Genomic DNA, 17,142 nt, shown 5'->3' with positions numbered 1-17,142 from the left:
TCTGTGTCTGCCAGGCTGGGAACAGCAATGACAGCGACAGCCCTTTCCTACAGGGAGGCGGTTTCCGCAGCATATGCTTGCTGAGCACCGAGGACCTGTTGGTTGATGTTTAGAACCCACCCAGCATAGGACTCACAGGAGTCCAGCGAGGGAGACAGAACCCTCCCCTGACAGTGACAACCCACAGGGGTAAAGCAGGGTTGGAGTCCCCAGATGAGTATGAGAACCAAGGGGATGCCTGACCCAGCGCTGGAGAGGGTGGAGTCAGGGAGGGCTACTCTCTGCCTACTTGTGATCTCTGTCTGTCAAATAAATAAATAATAATAATAAAAATCTTTTAAAAACCCCCACAAAACCCCAAGATGTTGCTCAGAAGGGTCAGGGAGATAGGGCAGGTCTGTTTCTTGAAGGTGGTAGGCAAAGAGGGAGGGCTGGAAGTCAAGGTCTGTTTGCAGAGAGATAATCAGGTGCCCCCATGAGAAGGTCAGGCAGGCTAAAGAAGAAACACAATTGAGGCCAAGCTTGCATCACCTATTAGTGAATTAAAAGCACACGTTCCTTCCAACCTACATCCATCCTCCTGAAAATCTATTCCATAGATGTTCAAGGGCTGAAGTAATTTAATTGACCACTTCCTGGAGTCTGAGGGGGGAAGGGATGTCCAGGGGGCCTCACCTGGGTAAACGTGACACCGTGACACCAGGGAAGGCAGGGGAAGTTGCTCCTTGAATCACCCCCCCACCCTCCCACCCCAATTCACCGTGTCCTTTCATTTTTAACTTTCGATTCCCCTTCTTTTTTATTTTGTTTTTGTTTGTTTATTTATTTGAGGGAGCCAGCAAGAGAGCACAAGCGGGGTGAGGGACAGAGGGAGAGGGAGAAGCAGGGTAGAAAGCATCAGAAAGCCCGATGCCCACTCAATCCCAGGACCCTGAGATCATGACCTGAACCCAAGGCAGACACTTTAACCAACTGAGCCCCCCAGATGCCCCAATTCCATTTCATTTACATTTTATTTTATTTTTATTTTATTATTTTTTAAAGATTTTATTTATTTATTTGACAGACAGAGATCACAAGTAGGCAGAGAGGCAGGCGAGAGAGAGGAAAGGAAGCAGGCTCCCCGCTGAGCAGAGAGCCCGACGCGGGACTCGATCCCAGGACCCAGGGATCATGACCTGAGCTGAAGGCAGAGGCTTTAACCCACTGAGCCACCCAGGCACCCCTCATTTACATTTTAGAAGTAACTTTCAATGCATTAAAGGCCTATGTCATCCAAACTTTTAAAATGTATCTGACATTTTCGAAAGACATACAGAAACATAAACACTGCTGTCAGCATGTTTACTGCTGGCTCCGATGGTGGAGAGGGGCAGGATGGGAACCATGAATTCCCTCAGTGGGACCGCGAATGAATAAACGCTGGTTCATCCACTCCACGGGCTGGGAGACCATGCCAACCAGCCACTGAAAGGGGGTGAATCAAAAGACTTGGAGAATTTCCATGAGGTGCTGTTGAGGGAGAAAAAGCAAGATGCAGAGAGCTGTGGCCAATATCCCATTAAAGACCCAATATCCCATAAAACACCCCTATATACCAAAATGCATGTGTCCGTGTATAGGTATCTTCGCATAAGGCAGGCATATGAACGCATCTGGATGTGTTTACGCATCAAACGTCTGTATGGGATTGACTTCGGAGAATAACACGAGGAGCTCCGGGAAGCTGTTAACATGAAATCCCAGGGAGGGGGACTCTCCCTGGGGACAGTCTATGGGAAGGAAAGAGGGGGAGGAGGGAAAAGGAAAAGGGAAAAAATTCAAAGCATGTGCATTTGTCACAAAATGACAGGTATGGCGTTCGGGGTAGCACCTATCTCGGGAGAGGAAGGAGGAAAGGCAGTGGTCAGGGAAGGGGCCGATGGGGACTGAAGCGGTTTTGAGGCTTCCTGTCAGCTGAGCGCTGAGAAGCACTGCTTACGCTGTGTGTGTTTGTGTATGTTTTAAGTAATTTGTAATAAATGTGAAAAACTTGAATAATGTGCTCTCATAGGCGCCCTTATAGAAAAGTAGGAATGTACAATAAAATTAAACTCTCTGCCCAGGCTAGACTCCCTCCACCCTACCCCCCCACGTCCCCCCACCCCCATGGACTCCAGGATCACGGTCACCAGATGGCTATTTCTTCCTGTAGGCATTTCCTGAGCATCTCTGTGGGCTCCCATCTCAGCTGAGGTGGGTCATATGCTGGCCGCCTCCCCTGGGCCTCCAATCTCACAGAAACATCTCTTTCCTTCCTCGCCACCCCAGGCTCCTCTGCACCCCACCTTAAGGCAGGCATCCAGCCAGGCAGACAGGAGGCCATACTGGGTGCAGAAAGAAAGGGGCTTTGGGAGTCAAACACACCTCTGGGCCATGTGACCCAAAGGGCGTTCAGCCTCCCCAAGGTTACTCGTTAAAGGCTATTGTATGCTTGTGCACGTATGGTCCTCACCCAAGGTCACAAAACTAGTAACTGGCAAAGTTGGCATTTGAGCCCAGACAGGCTGGTACCAGAGTCCACCCTCATGATCCCGAAATAATGACCTGAGCCAAAATCAAGAGTCAGACGCTTAACCTACTGAGCCACCCAGGTGCCCCCAGAGTCCACACTCTTTTTTTTTTTTTTTTTCTTAAAAATTTTATTTATTTAGGGGCACCTGGGTGGCTCAGTGAGTTAAAGCCTCTGCCTTTGGCTCAGGTCATGATCTCAGGGTCCTGGGACCAAGCCCCGAATCAGGCTCTCTGCCCCACAGGGGGCCTGCTTCCCCATCTCACTCTCTGTCTGCCTCTCTGCCTACTTGTGATCTCTGTCAAATAAATAAATAAAATCTTTTTTTTATTTTATTTATTTGAGAGAGAGAACGAGTGAGCACAACAGGAGCGCGGGTTAAGGGCAGAGGGAGTGGAAGAAACAGGCTCCCCACTGAGCAGAGAGCAAGTTGGGGGGCTCGATCCCAGGACCCTGAGATCATGACCTGAGCCAAAGGCAGACACTTAACCACCCAAGCCGCCCAGGGACTCCCAGAGTCCACACTCTTAACCACCGTCTCTCTCTTTGGTGCGACTTCCATCTGCATATCGAGATAGGTACTTCTGACATGAGAAGAATACCGCAGCCCCCCGGGGCTGAGGGGAGATCTCCCCTGAAGGCCAGGACACTCCAGGGCCTTTTGCTAATGGACAGGGACATGGGCAGGTCAGGGAAGCTGTCAGCGGCTTTATTTCAGTCTGTTCTCCCTCCCAGGAAGGACACGTAATACAGAGGTTATGCGTGCAGGCTCTGATGCACAATGAGGTATTTCTGTGGAAAATGCAACATCTGGGATTTGTTTTAAAACTTCTTGGCACAAAGCAGAAGGAAGGAAGGAGGGGTAAGAGCAGGAATGGAAGGAGGGAGGGGGGAGCACAGAAGAAAGAGAAGACAGATGGAGGGAGGAAGGAGGAAGAGAGAAAGATTTGGAGGAGAGGAGGGAGGGAGGAAAGGAGAAAGAGGAAGGGAAAGGGGATATAATTGGCAGAATGTGGGTAAGTTTTGACACAGGCGGTAGAGGAGGGGGATAGAAATCTGAAGGCTCGTTGTACTATTTACTCTTGTGTGTGTTTTGACATGTCCTGGGTCTTTAATGGGGGCAAAAGTTTCTCCTCTAGAATCAGGCAGATGTGGGTTCAAATCCCATGGCTGCCACTTACTAGGACTCTCTCCTGTGAGCCTCCATTGTCTCTTCCACACAAAGAATACGTAGTACAGCTGTCGCGATGATTAACACCCCAGGAGGTGACTGTTTACATCCGTTGAAAGCTTAAGATGTGCCAAGCCTTAGGCTTGGCACACCTGACAATAATGGGGGGTCGAACTGTCACTACCTCCTTCTTCCAGATGGGAACGCAGGGCTCAGAGATGCTCTGAGACTCTCCCAAGGCCACACAACACATCACTCCTGAAGCCACACTACAAACCCAGGTCTGAGTCCAGAGAGCTTAACCACGATGCTGTCTAGGGCAACGGTTTTGAGATGCGTGGCTCTATCCCCCACATTTGCCTTCCTTTCCCTCTACGAACTTTGGACTAATCAGGTTGGGCCAGGGGATGCCCAACGTCTTACAACAACACGGTTCTTTCCCACTCACACTGCGTGTCCACTGTGGGTGAGGCTGATGGATTCTGTGTGGAGACTCCCTACAAGGACATCTCCGTCCTTCAACACCGGGTCCACTGACCCTACAGTCCACAGGAATCCCGAATCAGTAGCCCCAGATAAGTCCAGCGACTTGATGGGTGACCTTGAGGTGGAGACTCAGAGGGCTCTGTCCCTTATATGCAAAATGACAGTCTACGAGGCCCACATTGTAGGGCCTTAAGTAAGATAAATGATCTGAAACACCGACACGGCACTCACCACACGTCGGACTTCCTTCCCTTTTCTCTCTCAGCAGGATTAGGAAGTGAATGAATGTTTGTGTCCCCCCAAAATTCACAGGTGAACACCTTAGCCCCTCAAGGTGATGGTATTTGGAAGTGTCTCTGAGTCTCTGAGAGATCGTTTAGAAGAGGTCATGAGCGTGGGTCCTCGTAATGGGATTCGTGTCCTCCCACGAAAGCGGGGAGACCAGAAGGAGCTCTCTGTCTCTGTCACATGGGGGCACAGCAAGGGAGTGTCCACCCGGGAACCCAGGAGGAGGGTCCTCCCCAGAACCTGACCACACTGGCACCCTGACCTCCCACTTCCATCCTCCAGAATTGTGAGGAAATATCTGACGTGTGAGTCACTGAGTCTGTGGTGTGTGGTTATGGCAGCCCGAGCTAAGACAGGCCGCCTCTACACAACCACCATCACTGAAAGCTTAGCACCTGCCAAGCACTATCTAGATACATTCACTTTTTCAGAACAACTACTATTCCTGTGGTATAGACAAGGAAACCGGGACTGAGAGAGGGGAAGGGACCGGCCCAAAGTCATGGTTCCTCACCTGTGGTCCCTCATTTCCATATCCACCCCTCTCTGGCCTGTCACCATGAGGCTGGGAGTTGGAAAACCACATTTCCCAGGCTCCTTTGCCACCTGACCTTCGCAAAGAGGAAGAACTCCAGGTCAGAGGGTAAAAAACGCGCCTCCCCCACTCCTGCTTCTGGCAGCATCCATGGAACTGGCCATGGTGCCTCCTGCATGGCCCCAGCCCCGGCCACACACAGCCTGGGTGGCTCAGTCAGTGCAGTGGCCAACTCTGGATTTCAGCTCAGGTCATGACCTCGGGGTGGTGACATGGAGCCTGGAGTTGGCTCAGCGGGTAGTCAGAGCCTGCTTGAGATTCTTTCCCTCTCCTCTGTCCCTCCCCCTGCTTGTGGGCTTTTCTCTAAAATAAATAAATCTTTAAAAACAAAAAACAAAAAAACAAAAAAAGGGGTGGTGGGATGCCTGGGTGGCTCAGTGGGTTAAGCGTCTGCCTTCGGCTCAGGTCATGATCTCAGGGTCCTGGGATCAAGCCCGGCATCGGTCTCTGCTCAGCAGGGAGCCTGCTTCCCCCTCTCTCTGCCTGCCTCTCTGCCTACTTGCGACCACTCTCTCTCTGTCAAATAAATAAAATAAAATAAAATAAAATAAAATCCCCATTCTGTGCAGAATCTGGGGGCAGCCATGTGCCTTATGAGAGGCGGGGGCCTCTCCCAACCCCAGAGACGGAATCTTGATTAGGTGAAGTCAGTCAGGATTACCGTTCCCTTGAAAACCTGGGAGGCATGAGGAAAGGCAGCCAGGGGACAGGGTTTCTGGGAAGACTAGGATGGAGGCCACCTCCTCCACTTGGGGTATGGTCATATGAGGCTGTGATACTGGAGCCCCAGCCACCATCACCCAAACCCCAGCATGCTGAGGGTGCCCGGGCAGCAAGCTAGGCTCTCAGTGACCCCTTTGAACAGCTGAATTAATTACCCCTGGGGACCCCTACCTCCATTCTTTCTGTTTCGATATATATTAGTGATTCCTTACTGCTGCCTCGGGGCCTCTGCCTTTATGGTTCCCTCTGCCTGGAATGCCCCCATCAACACCCCACACACCTGCATGGCCTCTGCCTCACCCCCTTTGGGTCTTCACTCAGAGGTCACCTTCCAGAAGCCTCATTACGCATCCCTTCTGTGGGCCTCCCATTCCTCTTCCCTGCGCTGTGTTTATTATCTGTCCCCCCACACCGGAACATAACCCTCCCACAAGCAGAGAACTTTCTTTACTAGGTATCCTCGGTGTCTAGAACTGTGTTTGTCGCATAGCACGTGATCAATAAACGTTTGTCCAATTAGCACGGAGTAAATGCTTTCAGTTCTTTTTGTTGGACTTTGTATAACTTTCAGCGGAAAGCAGGTGGTTCCTGGCCTCCCGCCTCGTGCTGAGTTCCCCATTTTTACCTCTTGGTTCAATCCTTGGGTACAATGCTGGCTCGAAAATGATATTCACTCCAGACTGAGCATTTGCTCTCATGCCCACTCTGGCTCCCAGACACCGTCATCTGGAGGTCCCCTCGGGTCCTGGCATCCCCAGAGGAGAGAGCAGACCACATCAGGGCCCATTTGAGGCTGCGATGGAGAAGAAGGAAACCCAAACCACTTGACATTGTGAGACGCGATTCATTCAGATTTGGTGACAGCAGGGAGACTGAGCCCAGACAGAAGAGGGCCTGTGGTGGGGGTGGAAGGGGTGCTCTAAAACCCTGGGAAGGGGGTGTATTTGGTCCCAAACTCTATCTTGGCTGCCCAAGACTTTGCTAGAGCCTAAAGAGGGAGACAGAAGGAGCTGCTTCCCAATCCTCAGGAAAATGGACACAGCCCTCGTCTGAGGGAGTTAGCTGGTGTTGGGGACCTCCTAGTTTGAGGAAGGAGGCTTAGTCTTTGGGGCCCAGGGAGCTGTCTCTAGTCTGAGGTCTGAGAAAGCACAGCCTAGTCTGAGGGAGGAGGTATAGCCTTTGGGACCCAGGTGTTAAGAAAGAGGACTAGCCTTAGGGAACCCCTTAGTCTGAGGGAGGAGGTTTACCCACCCCCTGTGGTTTTGACTTTTCTCACCAGAAGCTTCCAGACATAGAAATACTGGAAGTAGGGGGAAGCCAGGGTGCCATCTAGCGATGTGGAACACAAGCAGGGTTAAGTGGCTGCGGGGCAAGGGTGGTGTAGGCCGGGCCTGCTCAGGACAGGGTCACGGCACCCAGGCCCACCAGCAGCACAGACAGGGCGAGACGGAGGCTGGGTGGCACGCCAGAGTGGCACTTGGAGTCCATGACAGCCCGCTGGCTGGTGCTGCAGTGCGGCGGGAGGGCCAGCCGGTAGCCAGGCAGCTCCAGCAGCCCTTCGGTGGCAGGGGGACCGCACAGATCCCGGGAGCCGCAGCCGTGCATGCTCACGCTCTGGCCGCCTGTGGAAACACGGGGGAGGACGTGTATGAGGGCAAACACAGGCAGGTGTCCCCGGTGCCCACGCGTACCTGCCACTGCGCGCCACGCCCCCCCATCCCCATGCCTGCAGTTCGAGGGGGCCCCTGACCAAGCCCATTTCCCTGCAACTCTTTTCAGCCCCATGGGTCCTCCTATCACCCCAGGTCAGACAGAGCCCAGAGATGTGCCAGCATCACCGACACCAAGTTTTCGTAAAAGACAAGACTGTCCCATCCAACAGGAAATGTGCGAGCGGGCCAGCCCTGGAGGCCAGGGAGGCCCTCCGACTCCTGTCCTTCGGGAAAACTCACCAGAAAATGCTGGGATCCTCAGGCTGGGGCCTGGTCCCTCCGCGTCTTCCATTGTTACTCTTTGTACCTTACATGTATGTTGTAGGCTTTCTTTTACTTGTATTCAATTCTCATAATACTGGATGTATTAATGACTGAATGTATTAATGACCCCGGAGGCCACTCGATTGCACACACCCCTCCAACGGACTTGGCGAACAGTTTTCTCCTTCCTTTGCCTCCTCAGAGCCATATTTATGATGGAAGATGGCACGATGTGATACATTTGTATATAACTATATCAATGTAACTGGTTTATTGGGGATTTGGTGGGGGATATGAAAGCAATCGGTCTTATTTTACCAACAAAGAACACCTCCCCGCAACTGGGGCTTGTTTTTTAAGTCCTTATCTTTTAACAAAATGTATGGAAATCTGTAGGATTCAAGAGAGATGGTATCTGAGGTTGCATTGAAAATAATGTGGGGCGGGGGTGGAGATGAAACTGCATTGGCCACGAGTGCATAATTACTGGGGTTGGGTGAAGGGGATTTATTCACAGGGGACCTATTAAAGTGTTCACTCTTTTATTTATCTTTGACCCTCTCCATTAAAAAAAATTTTTTTAAGCCTTACAGCACGCTCTGTATTTGTCTCTGTTTGCCCTGAACTAGAGTATGTTTCCTTGCGGTCATGATGGTCTCGGATTCACTGAAGTGCTATACATGGCACTTACTATGTTCTAGAATTTTCTTTTTTTTTTTTTTTAAGATTTATTTATTTGAGAGAGAGAGTGCAAGCAGGGTGGGGGGAGCAGAGGGAGAAAATCCTCTTACTGAGTGCGGAGCCCAGCACAGGGTTCAATCACACAACCCTGAGATCATGACCTGTGCCACAAGGAAGAGTTGGACACTTAAGTGACTGAGCCACCCAGGCGCCCCTGTTCTAGAATTTTCAATACAGTAGCCACTAGCCACATATGGCTACTGCACACCAGAGATGTGGCTGGTCTGAACTGGAATGGGCTGTGTGTATAAAGTCCACACCAGATTCCAAAGGCTTAGCAGGAAAAAAATGAATGTAAGGGATCTCGCTTATAATTTCTCATACTGACCGCATGTTGAAATTACAACTGTTGCATATATATATAAATAAAATATTAAATTAATTTCATCTGTTACTTTTTACTTTTTAATGTGGCTCTTTGGAAACTTTAAATTCTGTTTTTTTAAGATTTTATTTATTTATTTGACAGACAGAAATCACAAGTAGGCAGAGATGCAGGCAGAGAGAGAGAGGAAAAAGCAGGCTCCCCGCCGAGCAGAGATCCCAATGTGGGGCTTGATCCCAGGACCCTGGGATCATGACCTGAGCTGAAGGCAGAGGCTTTAACCCGCTGAGCCACCCAGGCACCCCTGGAAACTTTACATTCTACATGTGGCTTGCATCCTATTCCTTTTGGACAGTACCCATCCAGAAGTCTCATGGACTTAGAGACCCCCGACTCCGGCATGCCCGAATCCAAAACCGACGTGCTCAGGCTCACTCTCAAGCACACATGTGCGTGTACACACATACACACACACATGCACACACACACGTCTATTACCTTCTACAAGCACCAGGTCCAGCTGGACACACTCCGTCTCCCCACTGGGACACTGCACATAGAAGGAGGAATTGCAGGGCCCCGGCTGGCCTCCAGGACATGCGGGACACAGGAACTCACTCAGGGTGTGTGAGGTTGGCAAAACTTCTGTAGAGGGGAGGGCGACAGTCAGCCAGGAGGACTCTCAGAACCTCCAGGGCCTCCTTGGACTCACAGACTCTCCCACAGGGGGAGGACCTTCTTGGGATTTTCCACTTAGCTGGGGTCAGGGTGCCTTCAGGCAGCTGGGGAATGGGGATGCTCCTGCCAGCCTGCCTTCCTCAACTCAGGGCAAAATCTCCTCCAAAATCACCCCACCACCACCCTTGGCCACTCGTGGCTGCTTTCTGGTGGCGGCGTACCGAGAGGAGTGAGTTCTTGGCAGTTGCCTTGGCAACAGGTGGAGTTGATCCAGAAGCCAAAGTCGGCACTGTAGGTGAAGGCAGAGACAGAGCTGCCAAATTTGCAGTCCTTGGAGACCACGCAGGAACCACTTCTCCAGACAACAGAGTCACCTTTCTTTGAAGCTGGAGAGATGTGGAAGTCAATCCACATGTGAGGAAAGGTGATCGTGAGCCAGCCCCTAACGAGAAACCCCCCAAAACCCTCTCACTTTGCTTAAGATTACCCCAATACGCTTGAAGCCTATCACTGTTCGTCAAGACACAGAACACCTTCCTCTGCCTTCTCCTGCCAGGGATCCAACAAACAGGGCAGCTTTGTAGCTGTGATGTCTCCTGACCTATCTATGAGCACCTCACGGGCTTAGCCAGAAATTTCTCAAGGATCCCAGAAATGCCCACCACTGAGCCTGGTACACTTTCCCTACTACCCCGACTCATGTTGCTAGAAGACAGAGAAGAGCCAGTTTCCAGTTCAACCCCCACTTCCCGTTTACAGAAGAGTCTAGTTTTTCCCTTTATGGGGCAGACCGACAGGGGCCTCCTTGCCCAGAATGTTTTCCTAGATACCAAGATAGCTGCAACCGTATCTCCCATCCCCCATGCTTTTCTGTATCTTACCCTACCACTCACTCCCCCACCAAGAGGTGGGATCTGTTTCCTCACCCCTCAAATCTGAGCCGGCCTTGTGACATGCTCTCATCAAGAGACTGTGGCCAGAATGACATGGGGCCAGTTCTAGGCTTCTCTCTTAAGAAGCCCATGCTTCCCACCTCTTCCTTCTCGGAACCAGCCACCACACTCTAAGGCAGCTCAGTGAGGCTACTGACCGATGACCGACCACAGGCACAGAGACCCCGCAAGGTGAGAGGCTGGACTGAGCGTTCCAGCCCCAGCCAGGTTCTCAGCGCAATGCTGAACCTCATCAACCCACAGAACATGGAGAAACAGTTGTTTTTTTGAGCCAAAAAATTTTTTTTTCATTTTCATTTCATTTCATTTTTCATTTTTTTCTCCCACCAAACTCCCCCCCCCCATAGAATAAAATTTACCCTCTTAGGCTTTTTTAAGTGTTAACTGTATTTACATTGTTATGCAACACATCTCACAAAATTTTTCATTTTGTAAAATGGAAACTCCCACCATTCTGTTACTTTGACTACCCGAGGCGTCTCAGATAAGAGGCGCCGTATGGGATTAGTTCTTTTGTGACTGGTTAGGCCTCTAGGTCTTGGGCTGATTTGTTCTTCAGCCATAAACAACAGCAGCAGTGCGGGTCAGATTTTAAGCTCACAGGCTCCCCTGCCTCTGGCCTCTGTGGCTGGAGTCAGGGCAGCAAACACCGGGTGGGGCGGGGGGAGGCAGTGGTGGGAGGCAACAAGAGGTCTTGGTGTGCCTTGGGCCCTGCAGCCAAGCCCGGCTCCAGGGACACTCACTCAGGATGCCCGCGGTCTGAAGGCAGTACTGTCTGTCCGCTGGGCAGAGGAGAGTGTCACAATTATTGAGGCTCGAGCAGGTGAAACAGGTGGTGACCTCATCCTTGGTCAGAGTCGCAGCTGCAGGGGGACCTGGGGAGAGAGGAAGATAAGCCCACTGGAGAATGACCTGTGTGTGTGCGCGTGTGCATGTGTGCGTGTGCGCGTGTATACATTTCTGGGCACATGGGTATAAATGTGCTGCGTATGTGCGCAACTGTGATGAGGCAGTTTGCACACACAAGCACACACGTCCGTTTCCCTGTACACACACGTGATTGTGTGTCCTATGTTGAACTCTTGTGTGTTCTGGAACTGTCTGTGGCAGGGCGAGGATGTTCAAGTGCAGCTCTGCGGGCCCCTGTGTGAGAAGGGGTCTGGGTGCCTCCCTGTGTGAACAGAGCACCTCTTTACAGGGATACATGTAAGGCTGGTTTTGGGGGGTCTGAGCGTGTTTCTGCATCTGGCTGTGTCTGGGTTCCCAGCAAGGTTTAGGGTGCTTGGATACAGATGTTAGAGTACAGATGCGAATGTCTCCACAGATGTTGCTACAGTGTTTCAGCATGTCTGTGTATATTTTGTACTTTTATATGTCTGTGCGCTTGTACCTGTCTGTGTGCACGGACCTGACAACAGAGAGTCCCTGCCTGGCTGTGTTGCAAGCCCATAGAGACCATATATGGAAAAATTCCATGTCCTGTCTTCTGGTTGTTAGTTACCCTGTTTTGCCTTTTCTCCTGTCATAGTGTAAATTTTGAGCTCCTGGGTCCACTGGTTGTTTTTTTTTTCCCCCTCTTCGTTGTAATCATTAATTTAACCCACTGTTTACTTTTTAAAAGCAAAACTCCAACAGCTGGTAATCTGAGGAAGCCAAGGGAAGAAGGGATTCTCCTCTGCATCGCAGATCTGACTTCGCGGTGCAGTTTCTAACAAAAGAGGCTCCCGCATCCCCAGAGCTGAGGGAATGCTGCTCTCTCCAGCTTCGAAAATTGCCTTTCTCACCTCTGAAACGTCTGTTGATTCTGCTGAGTTGTCTCACTTAAAAAACTGTTGCCCTGGTAAACACAATCTCAATTAGCATCTCTCTTTTCTGGAAGACAAAACTAACTGTCCGTGTTCTTTGCTAAGCCGAGAGAAGACGGTTGGCAAATCTGTCTTCTCTTACAAGCATGGAAGTGAAGGAAAGAAAAAAGACCACAAGATTTCTTGTTTAAACAGAGTTGTGTGTCTAATCTCATTTACATGACAGGATGCTCCTATTTAGAAATGTGTGCTTCTCTGTCGGTGTGTTTTGGGCACCGGGACATAGATATAGATGTCTGTGGGTGTGTGGGTGTGTGCCAGCACGATTTTCTGCCTCTAGGTGTGCTAAGTGGTGTGTGTGTTTGTGCAACCGTGCATTCGGGCACGCTCTTATATGAGTAACTGTGCTCGCTGAGGGCATATTGGTGGGGGGGTGGATACCCTGGAAACACACAGGATTGGAAAGGGCGTGTGGGATCTGGGAAGGGCAGAGAAGGTAGAAACGGAGGAAGTTAGGGTTCAAGGCACCTGGTGGGGTGGGAATAGCCACATAGTCGCATTCAGGCTTGCTGGTGAGATGAAATCCAGATGCTTCCGGGCCCAGGGTCGTATTTACTTGTAGGTGGCACACATTTGGGGTAGCACAGCCCTTCAAGATTTGGGGACCACCTGCAGAAACAGGGGGAAGTTGCAAGGGAAGACTCAGAACCAGAGCCTTCCCACCTTGATTTTCAGACTTTCTCTGAAAATTCCCATCCCTCTCGATAGTTCTGTATGATGTGTTTCCAAATCTGCCTGGTCATTTTTTTTTCAGGATTTTATTTATTTGTCAGAGAGAGAGAGCACAAGCAGGGGAAACAGCAGGCAGAGGGAGAAGCAGGCTCCCCGCTGAGCAAGGAGCCCAGTGTGGGACTCGATCCCAGGACCCTGGGATCATGACCTGAGCTGAAGGCAGGCGCTTAACGGACTGAGCCACCCAGGCATCCCATGCCTGGTCATTTCTTAAAATCTCTTGATGTCTGCTCATTTTTGTGATTCTAATTTTATTCCTTCAAATATGTAGCATATAGTTATGTTCTGCATCTGATAATTACAAGAGCTGACCTCCCTCTGAGTCAACATCTCCTGTTTGTTGCTTCTGGTCTCACTCATGGTGACTTGTTCCCTTGTGCGTTTCATGAGCTCTGACTTGTGAGCTCATATTTGGTTGATGTTGATCTTGGGGGGTGGGTGCTCCCAGGGGCTTTTCACTCGAAAGGATTTGTCTTTGCTTATACTGTGAACTAAATGGTACCACCAACCAGGGATCATTTCAGTCACCTTCCAAGGTCCCTGGCTTAGGTGGGACTCTAAGAGTCAGCTCCCCAGCCACGCCGTGGACCCCAGACCTAGTCACCCAAAGCAGCATGTGACCAGCATTTATTCCCAGGGCTACTGTGCTTTTTGTGCTTGCTTACTGTTCTTGTTCTGATTTCTGCTCAGATTTTTACTTTGTTTGGGGACACTTGGAAATTCCCCTAACTTCCTATATGCCCCCAAACGCACGGAAAAATATTTTTGTATAACATCTACTTCATCTGTAAACAGTGGCTTACCAAGGGGGATAGGAATGGGAGCAGGCTCTAAGGAGGTGTACTCTCTGTGAAGCAGTTAAAAACAACAATAAATCTGACTAGTGGCACCTGGCTGGTTCAGGCGGTACAGCACAGGACTCTTGCTCTTTGGGTCCTGAGTTCAAGTCCCCCATTGGGCGTAGAGCTTACTTTAATAATAATAATAATAGGGGCGCCTGGGTGGCTCAGTCATTAAGCATCTGCCTTCGGCTCAGGTCATGATCCCAGGGTCCTGAGATCAAGTCCCACATCAGGCTCCCTGCTTAGCAGGAAGCCTGCTTGTCCTTCTCCCACTCCCCCTGCTTGTGTTCCCTCTCTTGCTCTCTCTGTCAAATAAATAAAAATTTTAAAAAATAGTAATGACTAAATGTCAATCTGCTTCTTTTTATCACCATATTCCAGCATTTTTCAGCATATCACGGCAGTGATAAAATACTTCTCCCCCCCAGCAGACTATTCCCACCACCTCTGTCCCCCCACCCCCAACCTCACACCTTCCCTCTATGCCACTGTTTGTAGCAGGAAGACCTGGCAGGGGATCCACTCTTCCAGAAGCAGAAGCCCAGACTTCTCCCTTTCACTTTGTTGGTTATAGTCTCTCCTCTGGTCAGTGTGGTTCTATTTCAAGCCTTTCACTCAAACAGCCTCTGTTCCAACCATTTGCAAACACATAATGGTGATTTAAAAATACATCTACAAACTCTTTGGTACACGAAGAGATGAGGGTCTACACTTCCTCCCCTTGAAACCAGATGGACTTCTGTGGCAGTGTCAACCACTGTAAAATGACATTATGGGACTTCCGAGGCCAGGTCATAAAAGACCACACGGCCACCACTTTATTTGCTGGAATGCTCGTGCTTAAAGTCATCAGTCACCTTGTAACGGTGGCAGCAGCCATGATGTGGGGAAGCCCAGTCTACCCTGTGCGGAGAAACCACACTGGAAAGGCCAGAGTCTACAGGTGTGAGATCCTCAGCGAGCCCCTAGTTGCTCTGGGCCCTGCATTCCAGCTCCAGCCACCCTCTGCCTGGGATCCCATAAGACCCTCAGAACCATCCAGCTGAGCTCTTCCACAATTCCCACCCCACAGAAACTGGAAGAGCTAATAAAACGGTGGCCATTATTTTAAGTCACTACATTTCTGAGTGATTTGTGCAACAGCAGTAGGTAACCAGAATGCATGTGCAAATGGACCTCAACACTTATTTCTCTAATTCATGCAGGTGGGAGGGAGGCCTACCTCCCCAGGTACCTCCTGAAGGGAAGGAACCCTTACCTCCATTCCATGTCCCGTTGAGGGTGACACACATGGTCTGATCCCCGGTGCAGTTCATGAGCAAATGGGAGTCACATGAGGCTGACTCATCCCCGAAACAGTAGTGACATTTCACTCCGTTGAGCTGGGCCTCAGGCGCCACATCTGGTGGGGGTGGGTGTGGTCAGGGTGGGATGAAGGCTAAGAAACATCCCCCCACCCCACCGCCCACAGTCCTCTGTTCTCACCACCACCCTCACCACAGTCCAGAGCATTTTCCTCCGAAGTCGGACCAGTCTGGTCTCAGCCACTTCCTTCCAACCCCGAAGACATAGTCTGAGGAGCAGCAAACAGAGCCGAAGGTGTGGCTGCCCCACACTGGTCATTTGTCCTAAATGAACCTTCGGGCTGGATCCTGTAGGTTCTTTTATTCATTCCACAAACATTTCTTGAGCACCCACTGTGTGCCAGGCTCTGTTCTGGAGACACAGCACCGACCACAATGACAAAAGCCCTCCCTTAGGGGTGCCTGGGTGGCTCAGTCATTAGGCATCTGCCATCAGCTCAGGTCACGATCCCAGGGTCCTGGGATCAAGCCCCGCATCGGGCTCCCTGCTCAATGGGAAGCCTGCTTCTCCATCTCCCACTGCCCCTGCTTGTGTTCCTGCTCTCGCTATCTCTCTGTCAAATAAATAAATAAAATCTTAAAAAAAAAAAAAAAGCCCTCCCTTGAACACACTGAATTCCAAAAGCCATGAAAAAGTGATGATGTTATTTTAGGTTTTAAGACATTGCGGGGACGCCTGGGTGGCTCAGTTGGTTAAGCGGCTGCCTTCGGCTCAGGTCATGATCCCAGCGTCCTGGGATCGAGTCCCACATCAGGCTCCTTGCTCGGCGGGGAGCCTGCTTCTCCCTCTGCCTCTGTCTGCCTGTGCTCGCTCGCTCTCCCTCTGTCGCTGAAAAATAAATAAAATCTTTAAAAAAAAAAAAAAAAGACATTGCGGTGTTCCGCCAAAGAGCAGGGCTGTGGCCTCTGGGCTCTCCACCACCTGATCAATTCCAGAACTTTCTCAGATCTGAAATGTTTAAGAGAAAACTGCTTAAGCATATTTCTCCGGAGTCAAAACTAAGCCACCAATCATTTTCATATGGGTTTGTATGGTAATATTGGCAAACAGAAAAGTTGACTAAAGAGGGGCACCTGGGTGGCTCAGTCAATTAAGCGTCTGACTCTCAACTTAAGCTCAGGTCATGATCTCGGGGTCATGTGATCGAGCCCTGCGTGAGGCTCTGCACTCAACAGGGAGTCTGCTTGAGACTCTCTATCTCCTCTCCCTCTGCCCCTGTGTTCTCTCTCTCTCAAATAAACAAATCCTTAAAAAGAGAAAAGAAAAGAAAGACAGACATGTGGTGGGTTCCCTTCGGAATGTGCTGCGAGCATAAAACACACCTGAGATTTCAGAGGCTTAGTTTGAAACAATAAAATATCTTGTTCTTAATTTTATATTGATTACATATAGGTCAAAAGAAGGTTTTAGCTATGTTACCGTAAATAAAATACGTTATTAAAGTTAATTTCACCTGTTTCTTCGTACTTTCTAAGGTGGCTACCAAAAAAGCTTTCCCCACACATATGGCACATGGTGCGTTTCTCCTGGGCAGCGGCTGCTCTAGACTCTCCATCAGGGTATTCCGAGACAGTCCCTTTGATCTTTCTTTATACATAGGAATTTCGTCTAATGCAGTGATAATCATAACCAGCATTTTCTATACCCCCAGCACGCCAAACTCAGCTTGGAACTGGTGGTTTTATTTAGTGAGCAGCACAGTTTTGAGGAGGGAAGTCCCGGCTGGCTGTAAGGACGGCCAGGAGCCCCGAGTGTGGAGCTGCCTCAGGTCCCCCTGTTGCTACACCTGCCAAGTACAAACTCCTTCTTTGGACAAACAACCGAGCAGCAAAAAGTGATCTTCATCACCGC

The 17,142-nt window shown here is 50.2% G+C and overlaps 2 protein-coding genes across 2 annotated transcripts in view; one reads left to right on the top strand and one right to left on the bottom strand.

Moving 5' to 3' along the window:
• Positions 1 to 2,637, top strand: part of SMG9 (SMG9 nonsense mediated mRNA decay factor) — a 34,634-nt gene extending 31,997 nt beyond the window's left edge. Inside the window, exon 15 of the mRNA XM_032839379.1 lies at positions 2,626 to 2,637. The gene's annotated coding sequence lies outside the window, so the exon portion shown is untranslated. The remainder of the gene's footprint in view (positions 1 to 2,625) is intronic.
• A 4,015-nt stretch (positions 2,638 to 6,652) lies between these two features.
• On the bottom strand, positions 6,653 to 9,948 carry LOC116855931 (phospholipase A2 inhibitor and Ly6/PLAUR domain-containing protein-like). Its single transcript, XM_032839023.1, has 3 exons — positions 9,756 to 9,948; positions 9,355 to 9,501; positions 6,653 to 7,436 (listed from the first exon to the last, which is right to left on the bottom strand). Exons 1-3 carry the CDS (start codon positions 9,946 to 9,948, stop codon positions 7,210 to 7,212), a joined length of 567 nt encoding a protein of 188 aa, XP_032694914.1. The 3' UTR covers positions 6,653 to 7,209.
• Positions 9,949 to 17,142: the final 7,194 nt, after the last annotated feature.

The sequence above is a fragment of the Lontra canadensis genome, unplaced genomic scaffold, assembly GCF_010015895.1.
Source record: "Lontra canadensis isolate GAN:19392208 unplaced genomic scaffold, GSC_riverotter_1.0 scaffold107, whole genome shotgun sequence".
NCBI classification, from domain to species: Eukaryota; Metazoa; Chordata; class Mammalia; order Carnivora; family Mustelidae; genus Lontra; species Lontra canadensis.
The sequence above is the reverse complement of the archived record's forward strand: the minus strand, read 5'-3'. Positions and strand labels throughout refer to the sequence as shown.

Bases quoted from the DNA above. Each gene is read 5' to 3' on its own strand.
- LOC116855931 (XM_032839023.1), bottom strand. From the start codon at position 9,948: ATGTGGATTGACTTCCACATCTCTCCAGCTTCAAAGAAAGGTGACTCT. The intron at 9,502-9,755 runs GTACGCCGCCAC...TCCCCTCTACAG, and splicing joins CCAAGAACTCACTCCTCTCG to AAGTTTTGCCAACCTCACAC. The intron at 7,437-9,354 runs GTAATAGACGTG...GTGTTTCCACAG, and splicing joins GGACCTGGTGCTTGTAGAAG to GCGGCCAGAGCGTGAGCATG.